General features: G+C 42.8%; 1 protein-coding gene across 4 annotated transcripts in view; it reads right to left on the reverse strand.

Moving 5' to 3' along the window:
• magi2b (membrane associated guanylate kinase, WW and PDZ domain containing 2b) overlaps positions 1 to 20,686 on the reverse strand; it is a 146,538-nt gene that overhangs the window by 25,079 nt on the left and 100,773 nt on the right. For all 4 annotated transcript variants that reach the window (XM_066648660.1, XM_066648659.1, XM_066648658.1 and 1 more), the window contains 3 exons: positions 20,095 to 20,603; positions 18,407 to 18,572; positions 8,628 to 8,659 (listed from right to left, as the gene is read on the reverse strand). In XM_066648660.1, the coding sequence (XP_066504757.1) occupies positions 8,628 to 8,659; positions 18,407 to 18,572; positions 20,095 to 20,603 (707 nt within the window). The remainder of the gene's footprint in view (positions 1 to 8,627; positions 8,660 to 18,406; positions 18,573 to 20,094; positions 20,604 to 20,686) is intronic.

A 20,686-nucleotide genomic window follows, 5' to 3' on the forward strand; every position in this document is an offset into this window, starting at 1 on the left:
ACAGCCGGAGGTAACTCACTAACTAGCAGCAGTAAAACTGCAGAAAATCCCACTACATTTAAATTTCTGTTTAAAGCATTCATATACGTCTGTAGATATTTACTCATTATTATTATATTCACTAACTTCTTAATAGAATTCTCACCTTAAATGGTAAAGGAGTTTAAAGTGTCATTTAAGGTGGAACAGCAAATTTGAATAAGATATGCGCTCTTGGCTTTATCAATTAGGTTTAGTCAATATGTAATCACACAACAAAGACATGATAAATACTGTGGACACATCTTGTTAAATTTTCCTCTTTGGGTTCTCATTTCAGCCTGCGCCACACTTGGGGAGTTATGTTTGACTCAGAGACTGTCAATCTGCAGGGGTCCATGCCCACACAGCAGAAATGTAAAAGGGCACAGAGAAAAAAAAAAACAACGAACAAAAGACAACATACTGCTTTCAGTGATGTTTTTGGAGAGTAAAAATCAGAAGGTAGCAAAAATATACACAAGTGCTGAATTAAGTTTCTCAGATTATATAAAAAATGTTTTCAAGGCCTTTAAAGCTACGCTACATGTTTAAATGCATGTAGCAACATGCAAGGTGCTTATGCTCTCTGAAAACAGGATAACACCAGTACATTCTCATATCTAAACACAGAATACAGGGATGCAGAAAGCAGCAGTACAAACTGAATTTAGAATTATGGTAAAATATTGTACAAAATGAGCACTGTAAATAATGAACCTACATTTAATGAATGTAATTATGCACTAAACATTTTTACAGTGATGTGCTGTTAATACTAGCTGAATTCACTAATTAGAGAGGTGTAGGGATTCTTCTGCAGATGCTGGATACAGCTCATTAGTGTAACTGATGCCTCCGCGATAGAACTCAATCAAAATCTACCATCCTTCAAAAAAAAAAATCAGTTATTTACAAATCTCACACAGAACATCATTTGTGTCCCCATTTGTTTTCCTAGTGTGGCCTCACCCCTTTCTTTATGCACTATTTTCTCGCTCTACCCTAATGTCGCAACAGCCTGCAAGTGGCTCTGCAATTACACTTCCAAAACACTAGGGCTGAATCGCAAATATCTTCCATCTACAATGTAGATCTTCAAAGGGCACTATTTAGGGAGTAGGGCTCTAATTTGAACAGAGCGTAGTTGGCATGTGTAAGGGGCGTGAAGGGATGAGGGGTGCGGACAGACGGAGGGTGGACGCAAACGCTAATAACACAGACTTTATTTACAAAACAAACACAAACGAACTAGAACAGGAAGCGGGCATGAAACGAGCACTAGAAACGAGGCAAACAACACGAAGAAGAACACGAAGAACAAACGAACCATACGAAGAACAACATGAGAACTATGAACGCGGAACAAGGTACAAAGCGTGTAACAAGGAACAAAGAACACGAAACCAGGAACCGAGAACAATGAACGACAAGAGGAAGTGAGACGAGAGGGCTTAAATACACTAACAAACGAGAAACAGCTGAAACGGATAACAAGGGAAAAGACGAGGAGGCGGAGACATGGAGATAAACAAAACAAAGCCATGTGTGGAGAAAGAGAAAACAGACTAAACGGGACGTGAGTGTGACAGATGCCCCCTCCTGAACGCGCAACTCCCGGGGCGCGTAACCTAGACCCCCCAGAAGCTGGCGCAGGAGGGAGCATGGAAAACAAGAGACTAAGACAAGGAACCGTGGGGCAGGAGACAAGAGACTAGAATAAGGACAGAACAGAAGACTAAAGACGGGTGGCAAAGCGCTGAAACGAAGAGAACGGACTGGGGACAGAACTAGAAACGGGACGGGAATCGTGAGAGGGCAGGAGACAAGGCAGGAGCAGACACACATGACTGGACAGTGTGCTGGACATGAGGCAGGACCGGTGACAGGACTGGGTGACGGGACTGGACTGGAGACCGGACAGAGGATTGAACCTGAGACAGGACAGAAGGTGGAAACGGGGACTGATGCAGGACAGGGGCAGAGACAGGGGACTGAGACTTGGACTGGACAGGCTGCTTAACATAGGAAGGGAACGAGGACTGGACATGCGACAGGGCGGAGGGTTGCAAAGGGGACTGAACAGGAGACGGGACAGGTAACTGGGACTGGACTGGGGTTTGGTGCTGGGAACGGACAGGAGCAAAGACTGGTGACGAAATAGGGGACAGGACAGAACCAGAGACAGGAGATTGGACAGGACTTGGCAGGGGAACCGGGATCAGAAGGTTTACGGGGACAGAGACGAACACCGTGACAGGGACAGGAATAAAAGTAAAAGCTGACAAGGGTACAGGGACAAGCACAGAGACAGGAATCAAGACAGGGACAGATATAGGAATCAAAATAACAAGGGGGTGCCCAGGACTGGCAAATGTCTGCGGGGCAGTCCGAGGAACCAGCCTGGGCACAGTTCTGGGGATCGACCCCAGAGTCCTTGGGGCCGTCCTCCGGGTACGACCAGAAGTGACCGTATCTACAGTTACCGGGGCAGACACGGCCGTAGCAACAGTCTCGGGCAGAGGAGCGGCTGGTCGCGCCGCTTGCACGAGCAGAGGAGCGGCTGAGGGAGCCGCACCCATGGAGACTGGAGACCCTGCGACGACCTCCACGGAGACAGGGGAACCTGCAGCGACGTCGTCCACGGAGACAGGGGAACCTGCAGCGACGTCGTCCACGGAGACAGGGGAACCTGCAGCGACGTCGTCCACGGAGACAGGGGAACCTGCAGCGACGTCGTCCACGGAGACAGGGGAACCTGCAGCGACGACGTCCACGGAGACAGGGGAAGCTGTGACGACGAAGAGGGGAGCGGCTGGCTGCTCTGCTTTCACGAAGAGGGGAGCGGCTGGCTGTGCCGCTTTCACGAAGAGAGGAGCGGCTGGCTGCGCCGCTTTTGCGTTGAGGGGAGCCTCTGCTGCTCGCCGGGCTCGCGCTGGGGCTTTAAAGGGTTTAGGGGGTTTAACAGGTTTTAACAGGCGCACTCTCAGAGGTGCGCCTCTGTTAGCCTCTCCTGCGTCGTCCTGAGGCTGAAGGCTAACAGCCCCAACCCGTAACCCCCCCCCAAAAATTTCCCCGGACTTGAGGGGACAGTCCTCGGGAGCAGAGGGTCCTGCGGAGCTGACCTCGAGAGTCGATCGCGAGAATCTGGCTCTCAATAATTCGCTAAAGGTCTCTACTGTAATATGCAGGGTTCTTTCTCTCAGCACGCGATCAGCCCACTGCAGTGCTATCCCTTTAAGAAGGGATCTCATGAACATTACCTTAATAAATTCATGTGGCGCTGGAACAGTCAGGTAATTAAGGTACAGTTGACATTGCAGCAGGAAACCCTCAACGTTTGAAGTTCCCTCAAACTCAGAGGGAACTCCCATAAAGGACGGCAGGGCAGCAGGTTGATCCCCCACCCTTACCGTTAGCGACTCCTGGACTCTCCTGAACGTCTCTTCGAAGGAAAAGTCCGTGCTAGCTGCGTCCATCTTTGGGTCGTTCATTCTGTAAGGGGCGTGAAGGGATGAGGGGTGCGGACAGACGGAGGGTGGACGCAAACGCTAATAACACAGACTTTATTTACAAAACAAACACAAACGAACTAGAACAGGAAGCGGGCATGAAACGAGCACTAGAAACGAGGCAAACAGCACAAAGAAGAACACGAAGAACAAACGAACCATACGAAGAACAACATGAGAACTATGAACGCGGAACAAGGTACAAAGCGTGTAACAAGGAACAAAGAACACGAAACCAGGAACCGAGAACAATGAACGACAAGAGGAAGTGAGACGAGAGGGCTTAAATACACTAACAAACGAGAAACAGCTGAAACGGATAACAAGGGAAAAGACGAGGAGGCGGAGACAAAGGCGGAGACATGGAGATAAACAAAACAAAGCCATGTGCGGAGAAAGAGAAAACAGACTAAACGGGACGTGAGTGTGACAGCATGAGGTGAATCAAATACATAGCTGCCATTTTTTCCAACGTGTACCCGCTCCTTGCAGCAAGATTTTTTTAATCTATTCGAATGATAATTTACATCTAATAATACTTTTATTCACCATGAATTTGCTGCTGCTTCTTCGGTTCAACTTGATCCATGTTCATCTTATTGTGGACCAATCACAGTCATTGAGGCCTGTATCAATGCGACACTTCTGGAAAGGAGTGCGTCAGACTATGGCGTAGGGTACAGCTACGTCTTAGAGTTTGTGTCTATGTGGGACATACATTTTGCTTACAGTGTAGGTTCGATGCAGAAGCATAAATTGGCTTTAAGGCCTACTCTATAAGATTCAACAGCATCAGGGAATGTTCATCAGTGTTCCCTTCTTGCTGCGATGAAAGTTTGTACTCTTTTGGGGACACTAGATGTTGGAACAGAGCTGCAGGGATTTGAGTGCAATATAAGGCTGAATTCACTCTTTAAAAAGATTGTCCAAAAATTGTTGGACATGGTTTAGCTCTGTCCCTTGTGAGTTTTGGGATGTGTATTCGTAAATGTACTACACTTTTTGTAGTGTTTCTTCTCTGGTCTTGTGTCTAAATTTGTTTCTATAATATTTGCAGTATTTCATTTTGTCTTATGTTTATTTTGCTTACAGTTCACGTGCATGCATCCTGCTCAATGCCACTCTCGTTTGACAAGTGACACAAGTCTCCCAATTTCACTGCCTCCCACTTATGTAGTGATTGGATGATTACACGAATGTGGTAGAACTGCGAAAAGGTTAATGAAAAGTAATTAAAATGCTGATGTGGTTGAATTTCATTAAACCATGCCTATGTGACAAATGGAGTGTATAAATGTTTAATATTGACTGCTATGTTGTGTTATAACAGGAAATGGAGGATGAGAGACACCTCATTATGTTTGTTATGGATTCTTTGCATCTTTTCCTGCCTTCAAGTGCTCCTCAGAAATTCCTATTTACAACTTTAGTTTCCAAATATCATATGATGTGTTCAGGAGGTTTAGGTCAGAAACAAGCCAGAGGAATAACACTTTTTTGTTTGCTAATATTTTCCTGCTGTTAAACAGACTTTATGTTATAAAGAGCATCTGTATTAGTTATAAATAATGCTTTTATTGAGTTGGGAGCATGACATATAATTTACTCGCATAATATTTTTATTCCTGAACTATATTTTTGTTGCTGAATAATAAAGATACATACAGTATTTACAATAAAGAGACTACAGTGGCCATTCCTTCAGTTACAACATCATTTAGACATGGTAGTTTCCTCTGTGATTTTATTACTGTCTGGACTGGCCATGTCTGTGTTATTCTCTCTAATTCCCTGAGAAATGTGAAGGTTGCCTACTGATTTTCACCAAACTCAACCATAGTCAGGACTCTGTCCCATCCTAATCAACACTAAGATGTTACTAAGATAAAGATTAATATATAATTGTAAATGATTACGTGGCCACATGGAGGGTCACAGAATACGATGTGTGACAACTTAGTAAAGCAATGCAATCTGAATATGGCTAGTGTAATGTTCTTCATCTCTACTCATCTTGTAAATATGATATTACTAACACTATATCCAGGAAGCCATATCTAACCAGGTTTAATGCGTACTTAGAGGGAGCAGACAAGAAGGAAATAAAAGATGAAAGGAAAAGAAATGTATGTGAAAGTGTTAAAAAAAAGCCTCCTTCTTGGAAATGATCTCACAAAGCGCTCTGGAGATGTTTCTAGTATTAAAACGCTGGGGGGGTTTTCAAGGCCATTTCAACATTGATAAAACACTGGAATAGAGTGCGGTAATAATCCACATGCAGGAGTGGAGAAGGGCTGGAAATCACAGTAAGACAGCTGTGGCGTTTTAGATTCAGCCATGAGGCAAGGCCGGGAAAAGCTTGTTCATGGTCTGGCAGAGCAATTCACTTCCTGTGACAGCATGATGAAAAAGGCAGATCTCGGGGACAGAGGTAGAGGAATATCAATTGAGAGTCATCTGCATAATCGTTGGGACTCTGAATAATTTCTCTTCATGACAAACACATTCTGCCTTCTCACACACACACACACACACACACACACAAATACACACATACACTTCGCTATCAGTTACAGGGCTTTGTTTGCTAATGCAGTAACATGGGAAGCATACTGATTTGGCAGGCCACCCACAGCGACTGCATTAATGTGTCTGTCACCTCACTTCATTCTCCTTTCACATTTCTCCACACCCTATAAAGCAGCAGATACAGGATGGAAGCAACCAGTTGTGCCAATGGTGCGGGTAACCACCAGCCTCCTTACACTGATCCCAGCTCAGCCCTATACAATCTCCTCAACCAGCTCCTAAACCAGGCTTCAGGGAAAGAGCTGGTCCCAGATCAGACTTAAAGGGCAAATTCCATTGGAAGCCAAATCCTATTATGCTCCACAAAGATGTGATTTGATCCCTTACCCCGCGAGACCGTCAGATCTCCGAGCACTGTCAGCGCAGATAGGGAGAGAAAGGCATTATATCTGTATTCATTTTCCACTGCCATTATGAGACCCGCCAGGATAGCCTTCCACCAGAAAACTCTGAGTGGAATATCGATGGGCTTTTAACAGGGCTTCAGCTCCTGAGATAATTGCTACCTTCTGACAGGAAGTAACAGTAGCCAAATCTGATTCTTTGTTTGGTCATTCATATTAGCATTTTAAAGGCAGGATGCTAAAATTGAAGAGAAGTCATGGGTATGGTTAAATAGTATCTATATGGTGTCTTGTCATAAACGGGAATAATCTGACTTAACTAACAACTGATTTTAATTAAAAACACATTCTTACAAAATGTAATCCTTTGTACTTTTTTCATTTAATTTCTGCTTGTGACCATGGGTCCACCTTTGGAACGTGTCTGTTCTAGTAAGAGATTAGGGCCCTCTCTATTCATACATTTAGTCTTTTCTGACAAGCAGATCATAATAAATGTTTCAAGTGCCTGAAAAAGAGGTCTCACAGTGGTTCAAGCAGTTCACAACAGTCATATATAATAATACATGTGTCACAACACACTTTGTTCAGTAGAGGTGCTCTGGTTTGCCAAGGGCCATCTCCACATCCAGCCATTTTACCTTTAAACAAACTATTCTATTGCGTACTCTGTGGTTTCTCTGGCTTAAGTGTTAATTGAGAAGTTGCAACCAGGGTAACCATAAAATGCCCATAATCCAATATATTCATTCAACCTGTTTAGGCAACATGTGTCTAAATGTATTTTCCTCAAAATTAGCAACTTTACTGAAGGCTTAGCTTCCTCACACAGACGACTATTACTGTGCAAGACTCAGGTGCATCGTGGGTGACACATGGGTGTCATAAGCAAGTGAGGATGGCAGCAAAAAAGTAGAAGGTGGACATAAGGAGCTATTTGTCAAAGAAACTTGTAAGTCACCTAAAGTCAGGTTCACTAATGAAATGAGTCCATCATAATAACAGCAGGCTAAAATCGTCTGTAGGTGTGATTAACAGTTTTTGGAATTAACTGCACAATAAACTGCCAATTGTCAGTTCTCTTACATTGTCATTTTATCATAAAGCAGAAAGAAAAATAACAGGGGGGAGGGTGGTGGGGGTGGATGAGTGGTAGATTCATAGGTCCCCACTAATATCAAGAGCAAATATATGCCATTGTTCTAAATACAACATTTGTGTAACCATGACGATGGTCTGTTTCCATGGATATTAAATTATCATGAAAAATACAACGATGACTTCTGACCTGTTTGGGCCACAGTTCACAGGTCACACTTCTGCATACTGAACGTATTCTGGATTTCAGTTGCACATAATGGGTAGACTCAAAATCCACACCGACTGATTCAGTTTTAGAGCTCACTATGTTGCAAACAAACATCACATATGACGAAAACGGTTTGGGCCAACTGCACATTTCCACAAGTGTGGACAATTTCACTTTGCCAGCAGCCTTAGCACCTGAACATGCAAATCCAATGCAGCTAACCAAGTATGGGCCTGGCCAGTACTCACATTGTAGAAATCCTAGCTTGGGTGGCTGCAGGATACGTTGCTGTTGAGGCCTGTGTCAATCCCAATACCAAAGTGGAGTAACAGGGACACTGACACTGAATAAATGTCACGACCCTTAGGATGAGATTTAAAACCAAGTTCCTGACTCACTGAGGTCATAAGAAAGCCCTGGGAATTTCCTCCAAAATAGTCCAGGCGTTACCACAATGTCCTGGCTAAAAACGGGCTCAAACCTGACTGCAGGCTCCCCTCTACCTGATGCGTGATAGCTGATGTGTGGAACGCCTACCGAACCAGATTGGCAGCTGTCACATCTTCAGGGTGGACGCTGCACATTTGTGGTGGCTGAGAAAACACCTCAATGGTAAATCACTTTGTGTGTCTGAGAAACAGCACCCCTTGTGGCACAATTCCCAACTGTGTGAGTTAACATAGGTGAGTATTTTTATGAGTGAGTGTGTTACAAACCAGTTTCTATGTTTGTGGAAGCTTCGCAGCTAAAAATACATGCTTTTATAAAACAAACACCGGTGACTTCATGATCACATCATCGGAACATGTCACACAACAGATTTTACAGAAAGATAAAACCCAGTAAAATATTTACCTGTTTGGTGCCGTCCCAGGGTGAGAAGTGTCCTAACAATGAGGAAACAAGAAGAGAGAGAAACAGGGAGAGTAATAGGGGAGAGAGAGAGAGAGAGAGACAGAGAGAGAGAGAAAAGCAAGACAAAGACAAGGAGAAACAGAAAGAAAGAGAAGAGGATTAAATCATATTATAATACTCAACTATCTGTCCCTTCCTGACCATAACCAAGCCTTGCTTCTTCATGAAGAGGACGATAACGTCGTTTCATAACAGATGCAAAATTATCTCCAGCCCTATCTCCTCTCTCTTTTTAAATGCTGCTTGCACTCAAATGCATGGAGTTTTGTTGCGTTTATTTGCAAGATAATTACATCATTAGCTCTGGGCAGGACTCAGGATTATAATTAATACGGAGATTTACAGAGTCTTACGTGCTGAACTGAGGGCTGAGTTCAGGATGGGCTAAATTTCTATAGCTACACAGCAAATCACCACAGATTGATGCAACACAATCAAAAACAAACAAGGCCAAAGCAGCCAAAATTAGGTATGTGCTGTATGATTAACCCTTAGAGGTTTGGAGTTCCTGTTGCTTTGCTACACCATTCAGAAGTAATTCCAGCATTATTTTGTTAATTACGTAACTGGTTTCAACTGAGCCTTTAACAGAATAAGAACAAATAGCAAGCTGGAAGTGTGTTTATGATTTGTTATTCCAAAATTATGATGTTTTGAAGTACATTTAAGCAATTTTTAAAGCAATTATAGCTTCAATTGTAAAAATTATTATAATTATCTGTCCTAAGCTGTCTTTTATTCTGAAGGTCTTCATAAATAGGCATCTATTTTGAAAATAAATGGAATCCCAGGACTTTTGTCTGAGGTTAACAAGAACAAATACTAGTTAAAAAACAAGGATGTTTTCAGTTCTTTCTTAAACAAATGTCTCAAAGGAAAAAAGAACAACTCGGAGGAGACCACGATTATTGAAATCACTTTATTTGCTTGATGAAATATTGGTGGCTTCCCAGGTGTTCACTGCTGAGGACAGTTGCTCATAAATCATAAAGTGGTTTAACATTTTAATAAAAAAACAACAACATGAAAGCACTATTTGTAATCTCTTACACGCAACAAAGCTTTGAAGTGGTAGAGGACAATGTTTTAATACAGCTCAGATTTGAGTGGTTTTGTCAGAGGTGTTAGGGTCAGTGGTGTCAGACCTGCCCTCCACGCGGCCCGAGGTTCAGCTCCTCGCTACAGAGAGAACACTATACTACACCAATAAATATCCCTTAGGCACAACACCTACCTCTGCTTTATTCCAACTCTGCAACATGATTCAAGATGTAAATTGCTCTGGATACCAACACATGTCAAGTAATTTTACCATTTTCCATTTTCAACTGACCATATAGGTGCACTTGGTAGGGTTAAAATAACACACTGTTTTTCATCTTATGGTCTGAATGTTTTGTTTCGCTCATTCGCACATGTCGCTCTGTTTTTCCAATGGGTAGGACACGCACAACTTCAGCAACACTTGTCCGATTCACTCGTACCAGTGCAACACACACAAACACACCACCACCACCACATCAGTGTCACTGCAGCGCTAACACTGATCCACCGCTTCAGTAACACCTGTCCTGTGGTGGTCGGGACATATCACACAGTATAAAGAATATTTTATACTTGAATTACAGGACAACATTTGTACCTGTTTTACCATTTCAATAAAAAATAAATAATTAGGTCTTTACATTCTGTGCCCCCAGGTTTGAGACTAAGCTCAACCAGAACTAAGCTCACCTGTTCTGGTGCCAACAGGTATGGCAGAAGTTTAAAGGCAGAACTGTGTGCACAACATACTTCATTCACCAAATTCAAATCTTTGAAATCTATTAAAATATATCCTCTTCTACGTACAAACACATACATGGTATGTTTTAAATCGTTAAAAACGAGACGAACCACTATCTGATAAAATCCTCTGGGTCTAAGGGTTAAATAAACAGAGCAAATGAAGCTGGGGACTGGACGGGCTTCGTACACCTCAGGTGAGAGGATACGTGTGATGAGGGCTGGCAGTAATGTGCGATGCAGGAAAGTGAAAAGAAAACTCTTGTGGCTGCAATGTCCTCTCTCCTGCCCCAAGGAGAGGGCATACGCCAGTTCGGTGGCTCCGGAGTCCTGTTGTTTATTTTGAGCAAACACGAGTTCACGTGAGGACAATGAGAACTGACACACAAGCGCGGAAGCGTTTGTCCTTCGATGTGACCTGATAGTGGATGTAAATATGCAATTATTGAATTTAGCTGCTTAAAGGAGAACCTACTGAGGCCACAGATGGTCACTTGCACACACACAGCTTGTATAATCTCCAAAGAAAAGCAGGAAATTAGATGAGACACTCAACATGAGTTTAAGGTCACTATGCCCAAAGCCAGACATCAGCTACAGGGGTTAAAAGCCCTCCACAACTGGGTTGTGGAGCAGTGCGACTGCCTTCTCTGCAGTGATAACCCATCTTCCAATGGTTCTGGGATGAGCTGGAGTGGTGGTTGTGATCCAGAACTTGTAATTCAACACCAGTACCTGACCACACTAACATGCTCGTAGCGGAATCACCTCAAATCCCCACAAAAAATGTTCTAACAACTGATTAGCCTTCTGGGGTGGACAAACACGCTCAACAGTTTTCATTAATAACATTGTGATAATACTCCACAGTTCAAATATTTCCTGAATCTACAGAGTCAGCTTTTTGGATCCCAACTTATCACACAATCTCACATGATTTATACAGCTAGGAAAAGGGTGGATCTGTTTCTCACCAAGGTGGACTGGTGTGTTAGTCTGCAATTTGTGTGAAATGTCCAATGAACACTTAGGAAATCACTACAGATCTACCCCTCACATCTGAAACCCTTCATTCTTCATTCAGTTGGTGACTAAGGAACATATGAAATAGAGCTGTGCCGTATTGATTACGTCATCATTTTTTAACGATAAAAAAAAAATCAATATCATAACAGTGATATTCTGATTGATTACCTAATGACATCATGCAGTTAGCCACAATATGGCATACGCTCTTCACATGAGTCATTTAGGCACAGTGAAGTACTTCTTCTGAATTTTGAAATTTTGAAATTTTTTAAATAAATAAAACCATTTCATATGATTCTCGAAATTAATAAAAAAGTTTTTCAGTGTTTTGTCTTATTGACAAGAATATCGTTATCGCCAAAATACCATATAACATCATGATATTATTTTAGGGCCATATCGCCCAGCTGAAAGAGTGTGGGCAAATTTTCCTGCTGCTGAAGTTACTCCAGCAGTTTTTGAAAGTGGTGAGGAAGATAACGAAGCCTTAGAACCTGAGGGGTTTGACTGATATACGGGGGTCATGCTCTATGCAAGTGCATTTAAACTTTAGAAGTTATCATCTCTGTTCAATTAATTATTTTTTTTGAGATACATATTTTTCTTTGGACAGCAACAATATGCATAAATGCCCTTTGACCCCAGAGGTTTACATCTTTCCAGAGGAGTAGAGCAGTGGAACAAACTACCCCTAAATCCTCTCAATTTCAATATACTTACTAAATGAGCAGGTGTCCAAAACTTTCAACTCTGTGTGTGTGTGTGTGTGTGTGTGTGTGTGTGTGTGTGTGTGTGTGTGGAATACTCAGAGGAATGCTGATCATGATCTTTTTAAAGGCCATGTCGCAGTGATAAGAAAACTAGAATGTGAGAAGCCTCTGAGCGGCTGACAGAGCTTTAAGCCTGCTTTTGTGCAATTATGTTGGATGTATGCAGCTGACATTTGGGGGATGCTTCTGTGATTTAATTAAAAGCTGTAAAGATTATAAATTAAACAGCCAACACAGAGGCCACAAGGTTTAGATCTGAGTGCTGAGCTGAGGGGGCTTCAGCCACCCATTCTTTCACCATGAAGTGTGGCTCCAGCTTGCAGTGCTCTGTTACTGCCTGGTCCATACACAGCAAAGATACAAGTGGTGGGCAAGAGGAAGATATATATTTTCATTATTGTCATAGTAACACAGAGAATCTCAACTGATGCCGCTGTCTGAGTGTTGGTCTTACTGGCAGAAGATCTTGTTCTTGAGTTCCCTCCCTAGGGAGGCCACAGACTGCAATCGGTCTTGTTCTCTGGGAGGGTGAGATGACCCTCTCTTTTCCACAAGTGACAACCTTGAAATCTGTCAGTTAACATTACAAAACTGGCCAGTTGGTGTTCTCCATCAAGTGTTCCATCATTATGTTGGAGGTATTTTCAGAAGAGGCATGTGCATGTGCCAGCCTTCACACTCCTTGTTTGGCAGCACAGTGTGACTGGGGTTTCCTAGATGAAGGATGGAACTGGCAATGACTAAATTGGGTGACAAGGGCTGCGTACTACTACACTAATACTATACTGTATAAACTATGTACTAGACTTAAAAGTGTGAGTTTAGCAGAATAGTACACAAAATACTAACATTCTACAGTTTCTTAGTAACAGAACATAATGAACTGTTGTTATGACAACGCACGTCACATCAAGCTGCAGCTGGAAGGCTGTCCATGTCTGAAACTCAAATATCTCTATCCACACTAAAGGGTTTAAAATAGTGCATTGTATGTCAGACAATAAAACAATGTATATTCAATATAAGCGTCACGTCCCTCTGTCTACCCTTTAGTGCACTGTGTGTAGTAGTATGGGCACTATTCGGCAGAGCCAACAGTTTTCAGACATCAGACCTCTGTTTCCATTTCCCATTGGACTGTAGGACAATAATGCCCCTCATTACTGTACTCAAAAATGGATGAGTTCTAAGTGTGCACTGTGGATTTTTTTAGTATACTCAACTTTGACACTTGGAACTATACTACATACTCAAACACTAGTTAGAATTAGTATTAAGATGCAGCTAAGGAAAGAGAATTGTTTCCTGTTTTGGAGGTCAACCTATCATATGTGGCACTTCTGTTTTGTAGCTTTGTGATGTTATGTATTTGCCCACTGTAATTAGACACACCATGTGCTCTGAGTATGTGTGTATGTCTGCTGTACACGTGTGCGAGGAGGAGGCGAGAGAGCGAGACATTTGTATGCCTGCTTAAACTAACCGGATTACATCAGAGGCTATCTGACCGGGACGGGGCTTGGCATCGCTTACGAGCTGAACGTGAAGCCTTTAGCGAATGTGTGCCTCTGCCAAACCACTGAGCTTCCTTCCTCTCACTCAACATGAGCTCGGCCCTGAGACAAACCAGCGGAGATCTGAGAGACGATTACACTGCGTACTTGATGGAATGTGTCGCTTCAAGCCGTATGTACGTTTTAAAAATGAATTAGTAGTGTGCCATGTACTTTGAAGTGTGCATTGGACTGTGTGCTGTTCATGAATTATTCAGTGCCAGGGAACACACTGTAAACTGAAGCTACACGCGGACAAATGCTTCACTGAAAGATAGAGATGGCTAGCGAGATTAAAATGACACGCAGATGATGCCTCGCTGTCTCAGGTCTTGGATTTCATTCATAACACTATTGCTGAGACTCTTTTCCCTGACGCTCTCTCCAGCTCTAGACTGTGGCGAGTGAATCATCAGGGATGTGGAGGATGTGGCCTCAGAGTGAAGGGCTCTTTCAGATGAGTTCAGAGGCTGGAGGACTGCAGGGAGCTCTCCGAGGTCCTGAAACAGCTCAAAGCGCTCACGACTGAGGAGAGTTGTCCACTGTGCTGAAATGGCATGAACACTGTGATACTAGAGTCGGGAGAGCCCGGAGACCTATCAACTCCGACCTGCCTCCACCATCATAACAGTGCAGTCAATAGTGGTGACAAAGGAACTTGCTTCTGTAGAAAGTTTAGAGTGCTAGACTGGACAGTAAGACAAAAAGACAAAGAGTTGTAACCCCTTAGATTCCTTACAATCTGAACTAACATAGTAGTTCCATAACATTCACATTCACACATTCACAGTTAGTGAACAGTAGGGCTGAGGATGTGCAATGTGGATTTATATCACACATAGAGGACTAATCATTGTTTAATTAATGGGGAATAAACTGTCCATTGTATAGTTTTAAATGGCTATAAATTCAAAACTTTTAAATACATGTCATTCATTTTTCAGAATGAAGAAAAAAAGCTCAGGTTCAACAGAAAGTGACAGTTAGCTTCAACAGTTAAATATCAAGTGTTCAAAGCATTCTAATTTCAGTTTTCAAAAAATAAATAAATAAATATATTTCTGAGATAAGTTGGTTGCATTTGGACGCTACAATCCAAGAAATCTCAGACATTTGTGTGATCAGACACCACTCAGAACACACATCTAGGTGTCACAATATTACTCGAGTTCACGATTACTGTTTCATCATTTGTATAATGACAATACTTTCTTAAATATATACATATATAACCATCCTACCTATTTAAATGCTGTTCTGTCACATTATTTAATAGTTTGGTGTGATTGTGAATGGATTTTATTGATGCTACATGAACAGACTGTATTTATTAATTTTGTTCCTTTTCAGTTATTAGCTCATCATATAATAATATTTCTTCCTTTGTTCACATGAACATGAAAACGGAAATCACCTGATTTCCACAGAACACAGTTTCCAATGTTATCCCTCCAGCGAAACAAATCTCCTTGGCAACTGCAACTTATAACACTACCTTACTTCAAGAGGAAAAACAGCTCAGTGGTTTGTTGTTGCTTTTTGGGTGAAAGGATTCTGGTATATGTGAATGAGTGAGTGTGTATGCATGTGAGTGAGTGACCTAGTGAGTGTGAGGGTGTGTATGTGAATTGCTGAGTACATAGTTTGTGTGTATGTTAATAAGGGAATACATTTGTGAGTATGTGAGTGCGTATATATGTGAGTGTTTGTGTGAGAGAGTGAGAGTGTACAGTAAATAGTGAGTGAGTGACAGAGTGAGTGTATTAATCTTAGTGAGTGAGTGAATTTCAAAATCTAAAAAGGCCTAAAGGGTCTTGAGCTTGTAAAGCCTTTATAACATCCATTAAGGGTCATTTGCCCAAGAGATTTAGGAACCCAGTGTAAGGTATTTAAGAAGAACGAGTGGCATTAATTATTTGGGCTAATTATGAATTATTAATGAATTAACTTTGACACTACTAGTATCATACATTTTTAAATAAAGAAATACAAAGTTTCCTTCCTTTCAAACATTCATTCATTATCTGTAACCGCTTATCCAATTCAGGGTCGCGGTGGGTCCAGAGCCTACCTGGAATCATTGGGCGCAAGCCGGGGAATATACCCTGGAGGGGGCGTCAGTCCTTCACAGGGCAACACAGACACACACACACACATTCACTCACACCTACGGACACATTTGAGTCCCCAATCCACCTACCAACGTGTGTTTTTGGACTGTGGGAGGAAACCGGAGCACCCAGAGGAAACCCACGTGGACACGGGGAGAACACACCAGCTCCTCACAGACAGTCACCCGGAGCGGGAATCGAACCCACAACCTCCAGGCCCCTGGAGCTGTGTGACTGCGACACTACCTGCTGCACCACCATGCCGCCCCATGACTTAAACAATACGTCTTTAATGATTAAATACTAAGCTTGTAGTTCAGAGTGTTAACTCCCATTGCTGCTTTACACCATGGATGCTTCTAGAAAACAAGCACGTTCATTAAGATTAACTGCAGCAATAATCACATCAAACCTTGGCGAGCATTAGTGAATTTGTCTTATTAATCAACTCCCTCTGACAAGTCTCGCTCAAATAACAGCAGCCTGCTGTGATGTGTTGGCTCCTGATTGGCTGGTTGTGTGCCTGCCCTGTCACTCTGATGAAGTCTGCCTGCTGATTGGCTCAGAGCGCTGTGCGTTTGTGGCGTGTGGCTCGGTGTGAGATCTGTGTGTTAATCGTGTGAACATGGCAACGCTGGCTGGGACCTTGGCAATGTGCCGACTGTGGAATTGAATGGTCTCACACCATCGGCCTGTGAGTCACTCTCTCCTACTGCGTGTGTGTGTGTGTGTGTGTGTGTGTGTGTGTGTGTGTGTGCGTTAGCAAGGTCTTCTAGGGCCACAGCTTTCACTAAAGTGGACAGAGCAAGACAGAACTGTGAGAGAAAGAGACAGAGAGGAGATGGAGAGAGAAAAAAAAAGCCCAGTCCAGACTGGGACACAGTTCTGAATGCAGCTTTGTTCTGACAGCACACTGCGATGGCTGGAGTGTGAGTAAGAGCAGTGATGGTTCATCAGAGAGCGGCCAGAAACCCAACCAAAAACACACACATGGCCTCTCACTCTAACCCTGCCTTCAATCTGGTCCAGCGCGACTGTTTGTTCTGACTTTAAGGAAAAGGTCAGACATGTATCGCTTAGAGAAACTCAATCCTTTGTCTGAACACCTTGAGCACCCAATCATTACTTTTAGAGACGGCACAGAACCTATTCCCTGTCTCAATATCAGGATGATTCCAGCTGCAAAAACTCAGGCTCTGATAATGGAGGTAATAACTCTGCTCTGTGTTTTGGCTCCAGGTAAGGGTTTAAATGCTTTAATAAAAAAAAAAAAAAAAAAAAAAAGGTCATCTGAATGTTTAATATTTTGAGCAGCAGCCGATACACAACATTGGCACTGAGATTGAAAAGTGGTATGGTGACATTTTTAGTTATTAGTTATTATTAGTAAAACCGAAACTTGAGGGAAAAGCCTCAAAGCAAACAGAAAGTATGTGTTTGCCACGTGGAGGTGGTTCCGAAAGCAACCGTGTAAAATATATTTAAAAATATATAGAAATATATATATATAATCAGTTCATCATCTGGAATGAAGAGATATTTGTTGGAGTCAAAATACAATAAAAATCCTCACTAACACCTGCCAAGACGCCCTGCATTCTCTCAACAGGATTAGCTTAAAAACCCTTCAAGGAGTCATCAGACATTTCCTCCAGTGATTCTACTTCACATTATGAAACATCCATCTTACAGACACGCGACGGCCTCTACGTACCATAGATTCTGTACAGAACCTGTTGAACATGGCCACCCCCACGTGGGAGCCCCGCTCTATGTAGTCATAAACTTCAAAGCATTAGCTTCTTCATCTTCCATGAGCTGCATTTTACAGAAGAAACGTAAACACTGTTAATAATGACTACTTTCCTAATTACCGTTTTTGATGCGCTGCTGTTAAAAACATGACGTGTTCCTTTTACTCAGCCAAACAATTCTCAAATGGCACCATGGAAGCTTCTCCCCATGCACGCACTCAAAGACACGTGCAATCTGAACCTGTGTGGTCAGTTCAAATTCTGAAGGGCAGTGTTTTGTGTGGAGTCCAGCAAGTTGTATTGCATGCTCTGTCCTCAGGCAACTCCCTCACTTCAAAAGAACATCACATGCCAAAGAATGTTTACAATAGACTCGGCTCAAACCGAGATAATCCTCGGGCTGGACATGAAGCTGACCGCTGCCACACAATGTGACTCAGAACGCACAAACAACAAAGCCCTTGAACAAAGAAGATAAAAGAATGATAAAGATGTTCCTAAAAGAAAACTTCCTGGCAGTACCCCGCAGTTTGGGAATAGTTTCACCTGCAGGTGAGAGGAAAAAATAAGCAACGTTAGCAGATCATGCTCTTCTTAGACTGCATCTCGAAATGTCTGCTCGAGAGTCGCATGAAGGGCAGTTCCATGAAGACAGCAGATCTAATGAACTGCGACATTTAATGACACCCTTGAGAAAAGAAAGGACGAGGCCGGTACCTGTGGCTGCTGCTCTCTGGACGACTAGAGTGGCTTCTGTGCCCACGGCACAGTCCTTCAGGATCTGGACCACCTGTGAGTGGTTGAGTCCCTGCAGACCCTGCTGGTTAATCTCCACGATCAGATCCCCCTCACACAACCCCGGACATCCCTGCGGCTCCAGCACCTACACATATCAGCATTTCATCAGGGACAACACAATCAGTAATGCACTCCAGGGTAGAAAACTTCCTAATTATCAGACTGTGCTGTGTATCACAAGGAGAATGTTTCTCTAGATAAGAACTTATAAAATGTAATCAAACATTTAAATCTCAAAATAAGATCCATATTCAAGCTCTTAAATACTATGTAGCTGTCCTGAGTCCAATTCAAGGTGAAATACACTGAAGTTCCAACTGAGAGAGTCCACCCGTTAATTTAAATGCTACTGATTATATTCCATATCTCAAGTTTTAATCTACAATTTGCAGGTACACCTCTCACAATTACACTTTGGTGAACTTTGAAGATCTAAAGTGTTTTCAGAAATTTCAAGAGACAGTTATTAACAGATCATAATTACAGTGTTTTTGCACATTAATTTGGGGATCTGGAACAGAAAGAGAACAAAAACAGGAGTGGAAGAGAACTGAGAACCGAGCTAAAACTGCTTGAGGGGAGGGGAGGTTTCCTACAGTCTTCCTAAGTTAAATAGTGCAGATTGTGCAGTGCTGAGCCCAGAGTATTAACGACAGTGCCTCTGTTCTCCCTATTGTTCTCCCTATTACAGCTCAGTGAAGCATAACTAGAACTTGAAGCCATAATTTAAAAGTAAAAATACTACTTAGTGTTGCTTTACACCGGACGTTCAGAACAGGGCTGTTTGGAAAGTGGGGAGAATTCATCTTTCATCTAGAAACACAGTTTAAATCACATACTTTTTATCCTCAGTGTTTATATTACACCCCACTAAATCCAGCCTGCTCATAAGTTGCTGGTGAATGTCTTTTGATTAAATGAACTGGTGAAAAAAACCACCCGCAACACACCTGTGGTACAATGAAATTATAACATTCTCCCCCTGGAGACTTTAACTGCTAGACTTTAAAGTAACAAAGCAAACTTCTCTGGTCTCTCAGCATTTGCAGTCTTTCACTTCACATTTCCCTATTACGTGAACATGCTGAGTTGTGAAGCATATTGCAAATGATGTGTATCTGTGTGTATATGCATTATTCTCATGCATCGTTATGATATCTAAATATGTGTGTATGTACTTCTGTATAATAATACAATTAAAAATTAAATTGTCTTGTCTTTGTCTACATTTTTTCAAGCAGCAACATTTTACATGAAACTGCAGTCACAGGGGGACCAAAGCTGTGCTTGTGCTACCACAGATCCACCTAAACCACCAGACCATGAGGAGCTCTGAAACTCAAGACACACCTGGAGAGAGCAAAACCAACCTGGAGGAACACGGCGACCAGTGGTTCCCCTAGTGGCAGCTCTTTCTGACGTGTTTTTGAAAAGCTTTCAATGTAGGCTAGCTTACCTGTATTGAAAAAGTGGCCCTACCGACACTAGACATTCTTATTAAGCTGCTTTTACTGTCACAATTCAACCATGTAAACTGCTTATCAACATCTGACGTGGAGACCTTGTTTGGGACACTCATAAAAACACACTAAAGTGAGGATAAGCACCTGTTTCACTCGCTGGCCTGTGGGACTGTCTGCTATGGTGAAGCCAAAGCCCTCAGATCCTTTTGTCATGGTGAGGCTCAGAATCTCAGGAGCTGCTTGAGCTCCTGCTGTTGCCCCTGACGATGATGCCATGGAGACACTGTCATCAGGCGGGGCTCCCGGTGTGCTGAGGGACGGCGGCTGAGAACCATCCAGGTGGGTGTCTCCGGGGTGGGATGTCGGAGGCAGTCCTTCACCATGCTCAGAGACCAGCCGGCCGCTCAAAGACATGTACTCCATGTAGTTATCATACGTGTTCCTTCCATTCAGCAGCAGGGGGTGGTCCACCAGGCCAAGAGGGGCCATGCTGGAGCTGGCCGACGGATCCTCAGGGTCATAAGGCAGGGGGTAACCCCGGCAGAGCACCAGGGTCACACTCTGACCAATGGGGACTGATTGGAAGAGTTTAACTACGTCCGCATGTGTGGTGCCCAAAACACAGATATCGTTGATGTAGACAATGACATCACCTATATAGAAGAGGATAGCACAGACAAACAAAAACACACACATTCATTTAAACCACTGCACCCTAGAGTAGAGATGGACAACA

This window comes from Hoplias malabaricus, chromosome 17 (assembly GCF_029633855.1).
Source record: "Hoplias malabaricus isolate fHopMal1 chromosome 17, fHopMal1.hap1, whole genome shotgun sequence".
Taxonomy (NCBI): Eukaryota; Metazoa; Chordata; class Actinopteri; order Characiformes; family Erythrinidae; genus Hoplias; species Hoplias malabaricus.